We start from the raw sequence: 14,867 nt of genomic DNA on the forward strand, positions 1-14,867 counted from the left end.
ACACACTTTTAAACAATACAGAACCTAAAAGTCCATCAGTGTGAGATAATAAATGTAATTAGTAAGACAATAAATAAAGGTCATCGTTAGTGGGGACAGGTTTGTGCCGCCTTCAGCCAAACAAGAGGCTGGTTTTAAATCTTTAATGTTTTTTAGCTTTAGCTGAGACAGCAGATGTCTTTCTGACCTCTGGAGACGCTCCGGTCCTGCCTGGGTGGGTCGGATGCTCCTGTCCTGCCGGGGTGGGTCGGATGCTCACCTGCCTGGGTGGGTCGGATGCTCCGGTCCTGCCGGGGTGGGTCGGATGCTCCGGTCCTGCCTGGGTGGGTCGGATGCTCCGGTCCTGCCTGGGTGGGTCGGATGCTCCGGTCCTGCTCCGGTCCTGCCCGGGTGGGTCAGAGGAGGAGGTGCAAGATTAAGAATGCATTTAAACATCAGGCTGCCTCAGAGCTAAATAAGAAATCTTCTGAACTTGTTTTATGCTCTGCCGTTTCCCCCCCAGACCACGGGAACGGCGATGACGGCGGTCTGGCCCGGTCGGTGTCCGTCGCCACGGGCCTCAACAACATAGTGAAGAGGCCTCGCGTCCGCACCATCTTCCCCCACACCGCCGGCAGCAACAACACGCTGCTCAGCTTCGACGAGGGAGACGTCATCGTGCTGCTCATCCCCGATGAGAGGGACGGGTGGATGTACGGGGAGCTGGAGAAGAACGGAAAGTGAGTCTGGTCTGGAACAGACACGTGATAGGAGAAGATCTAATCCCGCCCCGCGCTGTAAGGACTCAGCAGAACTCTGTCAGCATCACCTGGTCCCTCCTTACTGTATGTCTGACTCTGCTGTCGTCACCTCCTGCCTCGCCTTGACATCTGGTGCAGATTCTCACCGCCGTCGTCCCTGGAGTCACATGATGAGCACGGGTCGGTCCGAACTGTCCAGACAGTCCCTGGCCTGATTGTTAGGCTGACCGTGTCCGTGCACACACACAGCTTTAGCCTTGTCAAGTGCTGCCTGAGCTGAGCAGCTCACAGATAAGGAAATCAAAGTAAAGTATGGCCTGAGGGTGGGATGTACTGTAGCGGGCTGGAGAGAGGTTCAGAGCAGCACCTGCTCCCCCACACAGACCCTCCCCCCGAGGCCTCTGATGTTGGACTTTTTAAACAGGGATTTGATCTGAAGCCCTTGGAAGAGTGTTTTTGAATTTTAATCATTCATCAGGTTTGATCTTTATTGCTATCAGGGGAAATTACCTGACAAATATATCCCCCCGAAAAATTGATCAAGGGCAAAAAGGAAAGATTTCTGAGCTGCTTTTTAAAAGTGAAACTTTGGTCTTGCTGCCTCACGGCTGCAGGTGGTGCGAGATGAAGCGCCTCCAGGCTTAAAAAGTGTATATCATCATGTTTATCAGAACACCGCATCTGACAAGATGGGCCTCACATCCCGCAGGAGGGCTGGCTTTGATGCATTTGGGTCTCTTGCTGGGTTTCTACCTTTGTCTTATTTCGGCTTTGATCCCAGCAGCTCAGAGCGACTCCTGCTCACTGCTGATGGGATGAATGTCAGCATGACTGGCATCTACTTCAACCCAGAGAGGGAAGAATGTGCCGCTAATGAGATAATGCACCAAAGCAGCATCTGACTCGTGTCTATCCATTTTATTTTCTGCATAAACGAGATTAGCAGTGTTGCTTTCCTGACCGGGAGCGTCGGTAGGAGTTGTTGGTGCTTCTGGTCCTTGTTCCTGAGAAGCTGTGCAGCGGTCGGTAGGACAGGTGAGCTGCAAACAGGCAGCTTGTTTATTCCCTAAATAAACAGCAGCAGTGGTGAATGTGACCGAGTGACGTGTACTTTCCAGTAGGTCTTAAGACTCTTTTATTATCTCGGACACATGAAGGAAATGATTATTCTTTAAGCCACATGTGCAAACATTAGCATTGGTGCCCTCTGAGGGAGCGGCTGGTCAAACACGCTGATTACAGCAGCACAATGACACACCGTCCTTGGACTGAACCTTCACTAGAAGGTGCTCGTTTCACTCCAAACCTTGTCAAGCTGGATTCTTTTAGACACCTTTTAAAGCTGAAATAATCCTTTTTTTTATCGAGGTGGTCATCGTGTGGTTGTGCAGCTGCGTCGTGTTTCCATGAAGTCAGATTTATTTCACTGCGTGTGTTTCTGACGCTCGTCTAATAAACCAGGATTCATTCAGCTTCATTTCATGGTGGTTCTTGTGTGTTGGCTCGCCGGGTCGAGGATAAGACCTCGACCACAGCACCAGTTCATTCCAGTCACAAACAGATGGAAAATGAAAACCTGCAACCAGGAGGGAGGCTTGTAGCTAAAAAATGAATCGAAATGAAGGAAAACGAACATTCTGAGTGAAACCCTTTGATGTTCTTACTTCATGAGAGGTGTTGGGGGAAGAACTCGGTCACTCTGTCTACAGAACACCAGGCATGAGGCTGCCACTGGAAACATCACCCCAGAAAACAACCACTACCTCTGAAATGCTGTTTTCAGTGAAGCAGTCCTTCTGGTTGTTCTGATGGATTATCCATTTTAATGACAGTGTGCAGGTGGTTAGCATCGTCGCCTCACAGCTAGAAGGTCGCCGGTTGGCGTCCCGGTGAGGACACCCGGGATCTTCCTGCGTGGAGTCTCCATGTTCTCCCCGTGCAGCGTGGGTTCTCTCTGGGTTCTCCGGCTTCCTCCCACAGTCCAGAAACATGCTGAGGTTAATTGGTGATTGTAAATTGTCCGTAGGTGTGAATGTGAGTGTGCTTGGTTGTCTGTCTCTAAGTGTAGCCCTGTGATAGACTGGTTACCTGTCCAGGTGAACCTGCCTTCACCCTGAGTCAGCTGGGATAGACTCCACCCCCCTAGTGAGGATTAAGTGGTGTATAGATGATGGATGTGTGCATCTCCCTGCATGTAAACTTGTCATTATTTGGGGGAAACAGCGACCATCCTTCATTTAACCCGACCGAGATGACGGTGATTGGTGTAAAGAAGTGAATCCTCGTGCAGCAGAGATGATGTGGTGCATCCAGACCGTTATGTTGTACAGACCAGGCTCTAGCACCTCAACAGTGTTTAATGTTGCCGCTGCGGTCGTCCTGAGAGGCGTCCACCGCCGTCATCCCCTGAACCTGTCTGTCTCTGTGTTTCAGGAGGGGCTGGTTCCCTTCGTCCTACTGCCGAGCTCTCTCCGAGCCACTCGTGAACAACAACAGGTAAGCAGACTCCACATTCCCGTTAGCAGCAGGTCTCATGTTGCAGCCAGCTGTACTGCTGGCAGTGTTTCCTCCAGTTACTGCTGCTGGACCCATAACCCTGTAAATCCTGCCGGGACTCTCCCGTTCCTCAGCCTCTGATTCCTGGTGTCCTTCAGTCAAATCCTGCCTTCAGCCTCCTCAATCAGCTTGTTTCTTTAATCACTACAGTCATGTGTTGTCCTACAACAGTATAATGTGACACCTGTTCTTGGATTCCTGATGAAGCTTCACTCATATGTTATATAACATCATATAATAAATCATATAATACTGTACAGTCCTCACAATTCTGTTTCTAAATGTGGACGTTTCACACGAGCCCAGCAGAATATGAGGAAACAGGATGTTGTGTGCTGATGAATAGATTTTGCTGCTGCTGATGAGAGAGAAGGTTCAGAGAGTCGACTGCAGGCTTTTCTTCAAAGAGACTAATCCCTGTCGGATTAATTTATTAGATCTTAATGTGCTGCACCTCCCACAGAGAGGCTGCTGGCCAACTACTAGCAGCCACAGAAACACTAAGTTTAAACTATAACCAGCGCCGGGGGACACAACAACGTGCACACACATCCTGGTCCTTTTGTCCTTTTCAGGAACTTCCTTTAATCCTAATTTCAACATCATCCCTATAAGCCCGACATCAACTCCAGGATTACCCTAAACCTGGTTCTCAGCCTCAAACTGCTCCTGAGGATGAAGAAACAGGAGTTTCATGTAATTACTTTAATTATGATGCCACTCCTCTCCTCCTGCTTCATCGTTTCTTCTCCTTCCTTTGTTTTTCTGCTTCCTGTTCCTGCCCCTCCACAGCGAGCCTGCCGTCCCGTACCGCAGCAGAAGTGTGGTCAACCTGCATCACCAGGACACGGAGACCGACGAGGCCACCATGGTGCTGCCGCCGGCCGACTACTGCGACCTCTCGCCACGCAACACCGTCAAGACCAACACCGTCACCACCATCAGCAACCACCATCACTCCCCGACGCCCTCGGCTGCCTCATCCTCCTTGTCCGATCACAACACGGTCAGTCAGCGCGGGTCATTCATCTGACTTGAGTCCAGGTTTTGTAAGAGTTAACCCCATAAATGATGGTTCTAAGAAACACAGTCAGCCCAGGTCAACCTGCTGCCGTCTGCCAGACCTTCCTGCTGTCATGGCCTCGTGATGCGACTGGCATCGCCGTGATGCGACTGGCATCGCCGTGATGTGACTGGCATCGCCGTGATGTGACTGGCATCACGAGTTCACGTCTCACCTGATACCTGCTGCAGCGTTGCTACTGTACCTCAGTGTGCAGCCTTATCTGGGCTCCTGGAGGTGGTGTCAGATGAGCTCTTTATGTGTCTTCTGGAAACCTGACCATGTTCGGCTCACGTAGGCAATAAAAAATCGATTATTGGGACTCGGGGACAGTGTCACACGGACAGACTAGTGTCTGTTTTTGGTATTTGCACCCACTGCTGGCTCATTTAGGCTGTAGCGTCATGTTTTATGTGTTAGATGAAGTCATACCCTTTAAGTTTCTACTAAAATAGACACCAAATATCAGATTTTGAGCAACACACAAAGCAGGGATTTTCTCTGAAGCTCAAGCTATTTATGACACGAAAGTCATAAATATCAACAAGTTATGCAACAAGCGGGCGAATGAAGCAGCATGAAGGACAGCATTAATTCACTTGTGTCAGTCAAAAGGGATTTAAATTGATTAGAAGGCAATAGCGTACCTAATTTCTTTGCTTCTGCGGATGTTCCGCGTATGTGGAGCATGATAATTAGAAGCTGGTAGTTTTGGGACCTCGTATGGTGTGAAATTGATCTTTAGTTGAATAAAATGTGATGCTGTAGCCTCCACTGCCAGCCAACAGTCTCATATACAGAATATAACAGTGTTCTAAAGCCAGTTATGAACCTGAGGGCTGACTGATGAACAGTGATAAAGAGGTTCAGGAATAGAGGGAGAAGATGAATAAAAACTACATCACTGTAATCCGCAACCAATAAAGAGGTTGATGGAACAATATGCATCCTGCAGTTCTGCGTAATGCGCGCCTGGTTTCTATAAAAAAACAAAAAGTCCAGTTTTACATTGAAGGACTCAGTTCGTTGTTTTTATAAAAGCACAATTTGTCCCCAAACTAGAAACCAAGGTATTTAGAGTGAATTCTGGTTCATCTGATGTTAAAGGTAGGAGTATTTACTTCAGTGTAAATCAACGTTTAGTTCTGAGTTAATTTAAGATCAGTTAAAGTTTCCTGAACAGCATGAAAACCACACATACATGTATGTTTTGAATCAGAAGGTATTTCTACATATAAAATATTGCATTTCCTGGTCTTAACATCTGAATCACTATAACTATAAATGAAAGTGGTCCTAAAGTAGCACCCTGTGGCACACCGCGCTCATAAAGCTACACTGGAGCTATTGGCTACAACGGCTTATTTTCAACTTTTTTTGTCAAATCCAATTTTTTTTAAGCATCTCAAAGGAGAGCGATAGTCTGCAGTGTTAGTGATGTTGTATGGATCAATAAATACAGCGACACAGTCCTGCTTAGTGTCCGATAATATCAGGAATAGAGTTTGATTTGTGGCAAAGTTGGTCTTTAGAGTAACTTAGCAGCTGTAGGTGTTAATGCATGTGGGGCCCGACTTTCCCCACATGAGCCGATTCATGCTTTGAGGAAGTCAACAGAAACTTTAATCTAAAAACTGTCGTATTATCCAAACATGCAGGATTTATGCTCATATGCTTTTATGGGATGGAGACACAAACCAAGTAGCTCACAGCTGTAACATCTGTTCTTGTTGCTGTGGTCCCTGGTGTCTGATGATGGGTCTCTGGAGAATCTGCTCCAGTCAGAGGCAGGACCTCTGGGATGGACGTGAGAACGTAAAGGTCAACCTGGGCGACATCATGACGAGTCCAGCAGCTCCTTCACGTTTGCATACGATGCAAAGCTGTAGGCAAACGTTGTGGTTTTCCTTCTACGAAAGCTTTCTGGTTCCCCTCTGCTGGATGGATGTAAATGCGTTGCGGTACATCAGGGTCAGATGCACACGGCCTGTTTACGATTACACAACCTCTGCACAGACTGCTTCACGCTGCTTTTCTGAACTCTGCGGCGTTTTTGTGTCCGTCAGCCTGGTGGGATGTTGCTCACGTTTGTTCTTATTCATGCTTGTTGTGCAGAATGTGCACCACCCTGGCATCACAGTCACCAACTCCTCGCTCCTGCTAACAAATTCAACTGAGCGCGCTCCTGATTTACATTAATTTCCTTAAGATTGTTACATCACGTATCAAACTTTGTCCTGAAGTTCCTCACTTTTTGCATGATCGACCTACTTCACAACTCTCTAACTGGGTCACACTTCACAAACATTTGTTTATTTTTGCATCTTTCCATCCTTAATATACTCGCAGCAGATCCAGCGAGAAGGAAACAGTGAAGCTACAGCGACAAAACAAGCTCAGAGCCGCTGCTGGTTCTGCTGGTTTGTGATGTTTGACCCAGTTAGAGGTTCGTCGGTCAGATGGCACATGGAGATACTTTCCTCTTTCTGGCCTGTATTCATTATTTACCGCTCATTTGGTCCTCGGCCACAGTAGTAGAGACAGTAGCTGGCGAGGGCGCCCGCTGCCAGGCCTGTCAGTCCACATCCGCCGGCGGTCTCCATCGCTGGCTCGGCTTTATGCTGGAATTCCACTCTGGGTGAACCTGACACCAGCCTCCCCTCTTTGTCACTCTCTCCTCATTCTTCCAGTCGCTCTTGTTTGTGTGTTTATCTCGACATCTGAACGCTCGTACCGCTGCCTCCACTTCCTGGACAAACAAGGGTCACTTCCAGGGAACTTTATTCCTTCCGTGTGACTCACGAAGCCCTGCAGTAACTGTCCTCACAACACAGACGTATGCACACATCCCAGAATAGCCTCGCGTGTGGGAAAAAGTTCTCCACGGCTACAGTAGATTATAATACTCCGGTTTATGTGTGTGAGTGGGCGGCTGAGCTTGTGTGTTGGTGTGCGCACATGTTTGTGCACGTGTATTTGGTTAGTTAGCAACTTGTGGCTGCAGTTTTCACGAGTACTGCTGCCATAATGATGTGTGCTGTGCAGGTAATTAGCTCTGAGTGCATATGGAGGAGTGGGCTTCCAGCAGAAGGGCTTTAACTTCTACAGTTCTTTCACTTGCTCTGTGTGAAGCACCTGACTGGAATGTGTATCAGCAAAGCCTTGGTCTGTCGGTGGTGCAGGTTGGTCCAGACGAGTCGAGATGAGAGAGCAGGAAGTGGAGCAGAGAGCCGGGGGAGGTGGGGTTACCCTGGAATGCTCCGTCATCGTGAGAAAAAATGCACCCTCACTGGTTTTAGTGCTGCATGTGAAGGATGAGATAACAAGTCACAGGAATGAGTGTATTCAGAGGACACAGAGAGACAGTGGTTTGAGAGATGGACAACGATAAAGGGGAAGAGGGTTAAGAGCAGTATCGGTAAAAAGGAAAGAAGCTTTGGTGATACTTGGCAGAGGTGGAGACTGGGCTGCTGTCGGATGAATTAAACTGCAGCCAGAGTTTGATTAAAGCAAATGTTGTTTGGAGAATAAACATCCTCTTAAATAAAGAGTTTCTGATCCAATATCTGTCAGAGGAGCACAGACGTGAGCCGTCAGGATCCTGTGGGAACCCTTTGGTCACTACTCGACCGTACCTCGGTCCAGTCCTGACCTCTGGTGGAGCTCTGCTGTACTGCAGGCTGGATCCAGAGCAGCTTGTTTCCACAAAGAGAAGCAATTTGGGTTCCGTTTTTTTGTCTTGCGAGCAGGTTTACAGTCCGTCTGCTGTGTGCACATCAGAGCTGCTTTGTGATAGCTGGTAAATATTGTTCTGGTGAGCAGCACATTCAGATTCTGGTCAAGTCTAGGTTTTGGTATCACCAACAGTAAATGAAAGCAAGATAAGACATTTTTCACGCTGTAGCAGAACAAAGTCATCTTGACACTGATGGAAACACACTCAGGTTCTTGTGTGTTTTAATATGTGTGTCTACACGTATAAGCTGACTTCAGTTTTGTGTTTTCTCTCATGCAGAGTCACAAACTTAAGATGCTGTCATTATAAATCCAGGTGTGGGTGATCACTTCCTTTTATTGTGGATCCTTTTAAGCCTTACATGCTTCTCTACGTGGGTTGCAAAGTGTCATGAAATTGTTGTGGTTATTTTTGTTGTAATGACCTCGGGAGAAGCAGCGACTGCACCGCTGACGTTTAAAGAGCATCCAAGTAAATAAATTTGGCTTTTAATCTGCAAAAATATGTAAATGTTTGCTCTTTTGAAATAAATTATCTTTCACTGTTAAAAGCAGCGAATGCCTCGAGCGAACTGCAGGGGACACGTCGACATCCAGACAGCTGCACTCGCTTTGACTTGTCAAAACTTTTTGCACTCGACTTGAATTTCCAGAAGATCCAGGTTCCACGTGCCGTCTCGTGACGTGACGCAGCACGTTGTTTTCCCGCGCTCCGGCCCGTCCAGCGTGTCCGATCCCTCAGCAGCCACATACGTGTGTGTTGGGTTAACGAGCACGTCACACACACATGTAAACGCATCAGCGGCTGTAAATGTGGTGACTGAGAGCAGATGTGTCCTCGTGTAACTGCATTACCGTTGGCCTTGTGACTCACCGTGTCTGCTTCCTCCACAGGCCGTCCAGCCCAACGGCGTCACAAGACCTCCTCCTGCCTACCTCGCGTAAGTCCAGCACCGGTACCACGATTTGATTTGCTTCTCACACACTTGAGCTCATCGGCGGTTTTGTGCTCTGACAGGGGAGGGAACCCGTTCGCCACGGTCCGGCTACGTCCCACCGTCACCAACGACCGCTCTGCGCCGGCCATCTGACCCGTCCACATTTCTACACGCCTCGTTTCTGCTTGTCCAGCTTCCTTCATCCGCCAGCAGCGTCTGGACGGAGCTCGACAAAAACTGGGCTCTGGGGGGGAAACATGCCATTTGATCTGGATCCCCTTCCTGCTCCGGTCTCCTACATGAAAGGACTTTGGGACCGTTTTATTTACCGAACAGATGCTCATATATTTATGATATATATATAATGTCTATTTTTGTCCCCCCGTCTGTGGTGGTGAGATTTAAAAGCCCACATTCTTACCTGCACTTATAGAGATATAGATGAATAAAAACGGTCTAAGAAAAATCCCGACGTATTTATGCTGTTGATGTCGCTTCACTGTCAGAATGACTGTTAGAAATCTTTTCTGTTGCCACAGGACAGCAGAAGAACGTAGAGGACGTCTGCATTTCACCTTCAGGTCCTCGCGACGATGTTTCTGCTCACGTTGTCGACTGGAGAGACTTAAAGAGACGAATCCAAAAAGGCACAGAGGGATCTTTGTCCTCCTGTACATACATTTGCACAGCCGATGCTGTCCTCTGCCATCCAGCTTAACGTCTCGTAGTGTGGAAACAGGAGTTCTGCCTTAATGACACAGACACACCTGCTGTAACATACCTGCTGCATCTTTAACACATGAGCTGCAGTCGCTCCCGTTTCAGACCCAACACGTGGCGAGTCCAGTGTACGCTCGGTTTTTTTGGCCTTTGGCCCACGTTACACCCTTGGTAGAATTTGCTGTATGAAAAATAAAGATTTATTTCTTCAGTTTGACGTTCACTTTGTCATCCACACAGTGCATCACTGACCTCACGATGCGTTCATTAGTTTGGACAAAAGGAAGCAAGACGTCCACAACATGAGTAGCATTCATTTTTAATTACAGTAACTCATATATAAAAAGTAAGAATCTCAATCATAACAGCGTGCGTAGTGTGTTTTCTAAAGCAAGATTCTTTTTTGAAAGCCCTCCCATCCAGTTCTATCTCCTTCTCTTCTGCCGTTGACAGTTTTAGAACATCTTGATGTGATGGAAGACGTAGACACGGAGATACAGCAGATACGAGGACACATTCTGGCTTGATTGTCTGGCTGGGAGGATCGGGGCAGGTTGACTTGTCACAGAAGGTAAAAATCCAGAGATTATACACATTATTGAGAGATTTCTTCAGCATGCTTCCTACAAGTTCAACTCATTAAAGGAGGAGTCTGCGCTTTGACACCAGAGTTCTCTGAAAGTGAGCACGAGACCAAACAGTGGTTGAGGTTGTAAAGTCGAGGGCGTTTCAGATTGTTTGTACCTGAGGTCTGCATCGGCCCTGGAAAAGCACAACCCAGCAGAAGAATCATCAGACGAACGGTCAGTGCAAATATGGCCCCAAGAAATAAATCGACAAAAACAGACAAACGCTTTCCTGCCTCACACAGCTTCAGCTGGACAGTCCGAGGACCTCCACACGTCTTTCTGAACCGGTTCTACGTGTTGCTCCGTGTGACACAACGAACCAAAAACAGGAACAAAACGATTAGAAAAAAAAACAAGGCTTGCATTTCCTAAAAACTAATTCAAAAGTGATCTGAGCATGATATTACTAAGCACAATGTTATCCAAGAGCAGGTGACCCAGCATATACAAAAAGGAGGGAGCGAGCTGAGGCCAGGAGCTCTACGGGCCTCGGCTCGACCCGACAAAACACGAAGGAATCTGCTCAGACCAGCGGATCACTGAGCTAAACCTAGAGAAGAAGTCATGACTGGTGGATGATCATCACGCAGCATGTAGTGAAGGCACTGACGACAGCTGGACAGATGCAAGAACGTTTCCTCAGCGAGCAGAAGTAGATTTCTACACGTGCCTCAAACAAAAACTCACATGGTAATATCTAGATCGTTGGTTGTACAGCAATGTGCAATATTAAGAAAAGATTACAAAATAAAAGACACAGACATGGTGGGTCGAGTGTGTGTGTGTGTGTGTGTGTGTGTGTAGAAGCGTGTGCAGCAGCTGTAGTTTGGTCCCTCTAGCCGAAGGTGGCGCCACAGTTGGGACACCTTCTCTGACGCAGAGCAAAGCAGAACAGGATGCCCAGAGGGAAGAAGAAGATGGCACAGAGGATCCCCAGGCAGGTGAAGTCATCCTCCAGGACGCCCACTCTGCACAGAACAGCAGGAAGCAGAGTCACATGAAGCTCAGAGTCCTCCCACAGAGGAGCCGTCCAGAACATCTGGACCCGACTCCGACCCTCTGAACTCACCGTGTTGGGCCTCTGCAGTAACGACCCAAAGCAGTCAAAACTCACATTAGAACGTCATAAATCATAAAACAGGAAAACTAAAGTTGATTTTCTTTGATTGATGATTCTACAAAGACCTGAATCCGGTCCCCTCATTACGACCTTATTGTTAGATTCTGAGTTTTTCACTGGAGTCAAATTCCGTGTTTGCGGTTCGATTCTGATTCGGATCAACATGTCCAGGTGCCCACAGGTGCTTCCAGTGGTGCTGAAGAGAAACCTGGCTCCACATGTTCCAGATGTTTCCATCCCGTCTCCTACACGGGCTGCAGGCTACAGGTGAGGAGAGCAGAACTCTGTGTTCTGGTTGGAACACAGAGTGCAGAACGTTCTTAAATAAGACGTGTAGAATAAATAGATCCAATATTTGGGTTTGGTGAAGTTTTACTGCCAGAACAGCGTCACAGAGTTAGAAGGAAGAAAGTCGACTCTTTCTGATAACTGGTGCAGTTTTTACACGTTTCTAAGCTGCCGACAGGTTCTGAGGAATAAAACAACTCAAAGACATCTGAATAACACATCGTACCGCATGAAGACAAACTAGAATTAAAAGCCTTTTTGTTTTTAAAAAAACAAAAGAGGACGCCGCGTCTGATTCCCAGCAGGTTATTCAACACCTGTGGAACGTGAGCGGCCGACGCCCTGCTGGTGCCGGAGCGCCACCTGAGGACGGAGAACATGGAGGTCTGAGGCCGTCATCAGCGGCTTCATGATGAGAGAAGGGATTTCAAAACCAGCAACGAACAATTAAAATCACTACAACAGAACTACAAGGCCAGAATGGAGACGTGTGCTCATGTCCTCCAGTTCTTCTAAGAACATCTGGTGTGCTGGCTGCAGGCGGCTGACACACTTCTGGAAATAATGACAATAATCTAAGTGTCCTGATACAAAAGCATCGATCAGAGTTTGTGCACAACTGAATAAACACAAAGGTTTATTCTTCTTGGCAATCCTCCTGATTTGATAAAATGCTTAATAAAGTCTGAATCACAGAGTCCTTCCAGAGGTGTGGCTGCATTTTAAAGTCTGGATGATATCATCAGTATCTGTGACTCTGGGTCCAAACTCTATAAACTAAAGTCCAGCTCTCATAAATGCCTAAAAACTCCTCTCTGTGTGTCAGAGTTTATCTGTAGAGTTTTTCCCATTAAAACAAAATGCATGAATCCTGCATTAAAGAGGCTTCGATGCAGATCTCTGCAGACGTCTCTGGATCCGGAGCTTCACGTCTCTGACCTCCAGCCGCCGGCCTCACCGACCCCCAGAACACTTAGATTCAGATCTACTGTTCTGTTTTGTTGCTGCTCTCCATCTGCTATCCTGTCCCACCCCATCCCCACTCCCACCCAACCGGTCCAGGCAGATGGCCGTCCTCCCTGAGCCTGGTTCTGCCGGAGGTTTTCTCCCAGGGTTTTGGTTCCGTCCCACCGTTGCCAACCACTTGCTCAGAGGGAGTCCAGAGGCTGCTCTGGCTTGTTGGGTTCTCTGTTAAACCTGTGAGGTCCATACCTGACTACGCTAAGCGCTGTGCGATGACGTGTTGTAAACCACGCTATGCAAATAAAATTGAATTGAATTAAATCTGTTTGAACTGTAGAACTACTGATAAACACATGAATGATGCAGAAGGTCCGGATCGGTTCCTGTTCAGGTCCATGTTCAGTTCTAAACCCCACAAGTCTGAATCTGACTTTTTAAGGTGGAAATTCTGTTGTTTGACAACATTATAATGTTAACGAGGTAAAAAACTAGATTTCAGGACGTGACTGGAGCTGGAGGACCTGATGTGGGACGGAGGTGGGCTCTGCTGGATCCATCTCTGAGCAGGTTCATGCAGCAAAGCAGCAGTTTGGAACCAGAAGGTTTAGTGACGGCAGCTTGAACGACCTCCGCTGTCGCCTGTTTGACTTGAAATAATGCAGCTGCTGTTTTCACTCTCCTTCACTTCCATGAAATCGTCTGTAAAACGCTAAAAGCTACATAAAGATGAATGAATGTGGACGAGCGGCTGATGCTGGACTTTCAGCAGCGAATCCTGAGGCTGGTCAGTAATTTAAACAAAGTGAGAGGTTTTGTAGGAGCGTCTGTGTGAACAGTCACTCTGAAATACGAATAATAAACGTTATTAATAAAGCTAATTATTCTCATTATATTATTTAACAGTGTGTAGATGGATCCAGTCTGAACAATGTGCACGTGTCCCTTCAAATGGCCTCTAGTTAAAATAAATAATAATAAGAACAAGAAGAAGAATGGTTTATAGTTTTAATCAATCCAAACATTTCCTCTGCATGTGCTTTTAAGAGTTAGTGATTTTTTTTTAGTTTTTTAATTAACTGTCGTTTCCGCTGCTGCTGTTCTTCTAAAGTGAACATTTATCTGAATATTATCGTCTATATTCTGACATTTTCTGCGACTAACCATCAACAACACACCGAGTCTGAACTTGTTCTAAAAACGAAAAAAAGGAACCAAAGCGCTGCGATTTCTTCACTCATTTTGTTCACATTTATAATAAAGCAAGCTCAGACCAGGACTTTAAAAAAACAAAACAAAAAGCTTTTAACATTCCAGAAACAAAGAACCAGAACAAAAGACTGGACTAGTTGCTCCTGTCCACCCTACTGGAGGGCAACAGCCGCCTAGAAGCGTCCGACCTGCACCAAGATGTGATTTGGCTCCTGCTGCCGTAATTTAAAGATTTAAAGTAAAGAGAGAAAAGAGCAGCAGGTTGTTTAGCAGGAGGGACTCTGAGCAGCTCTAATCCGGGCTGACAGTAAACACGACGCTAACGGTGGTCTCGTGACGGCACCGTGTGGAGCAGCGAGGCAGGAATTAGGAATTAGGCAGCGCAAGGCATCAACCTGGACTCAAACCCTGGAAATAAAAGCTCCTTTGGAAAGCGCTGAGTCATAGCTATGGGTGTGTTGTTGGCAGGGGGTTGGTTAAACAGAAATAATCCTGATGAATGGACTCTAATTACCACCTTCATAGCTCATTCTGTGATGCAGAACTGGATTTAACTCTCTGGTGTTGTTCTCATAATAAAGCTGGTTTCGTTTGGGTCGACACTCGGTGCTGCAGGTTACAGCTTCTGTGCACTCTGGTTTCAGGAGCCGCCAGCGACCCGGTGAGGACCAGAACCGAACCAACTCAGGTCCGTTAGAAACACAGGGCTGATATGGAGTACTCTGTAGGGGGAACAAACTGAGCTGAATAACAGACGAGTGTTGACATGACGTCCAGTCAGTGCTGCTGTTAAATTAATTAAACCAGTTTCTGGGTGTTTCTCTGCTCCCATCACACGTGGACTCATTTCTCAGCGCTGCCCTCTGTTATGGAGCCGTGAGAGCACCAGATGACAAAAATAAATCT

The 14,867-nt window shown here is 47.1% G+C and overlaps 2 protein-coding genes across 2 annotated transcripts in view; one reads left to right on the forward strand and one right to left on the reverse strand.

Annotated features, from left to right (window-relative positions):
* LOC103367811 (brain-specific angiogenesis inhibitor 1-associated protein 2-like protein 1) overlaps positions 1–10,724 on the forward strand; it is a 32,499-nt gene extending 21,775 nt beyond the window's left edge. Inside the window, exons 10-14 of the mRNA XM_008295953.1 lie at positions 503–719; positions 3,174–3,236; positions 4,089–4,302; positions 8,989–9,035; positions 9,113–10,724. Coding sequence (XP_008294175.1) covers positions 503–719; positions 3,174–3,236; positions 4,089–4,302; positions 8,989–9,035; positions 9,113–9,185 — 614 coding nt within the window. The 3' untranslated portion in view covers positions 9,186–10,724. The remainder of the gene's footprint in view (positions 1–502; positions 720–3,173; positions 3,237–4,088; positions 4,303–8,988; positions 9,036–9,112) is intronic.
* Positions 10,056–14,867, reverse strand: part of bri3 (brain protein I3) — an 8,795-nt gene continuing 3,983 nt past the window's right edge. The window contains exon 3 of the mRNA XM_008295952.1: positions 10,056–11,349. Coding sequence (XP_008294174.1) covers positions 11,217–11,349 — 133 coding nt within the window. The 3' untranslated portion in view covers positions 10,056–11,216. The remainder of the gene's footprint in view (positions 11,350–14,867) is intronic.

The sequence above is a fragment of the Stegastes partitus genome, unplaced genomic scaffold (assembly GCF_000690725.1).
Source record: "Stegastes partitus isolate 25-593 unplaced genomic scaffold, Stegastes_partitus-1.0.2 Scaffold1090, whole genome shotgun sequence".
NCBI lineage: Eukaryota > Metazoa > Chordata > Actinopteri > Pomacentridae > Stegastes > Stegastes partitus.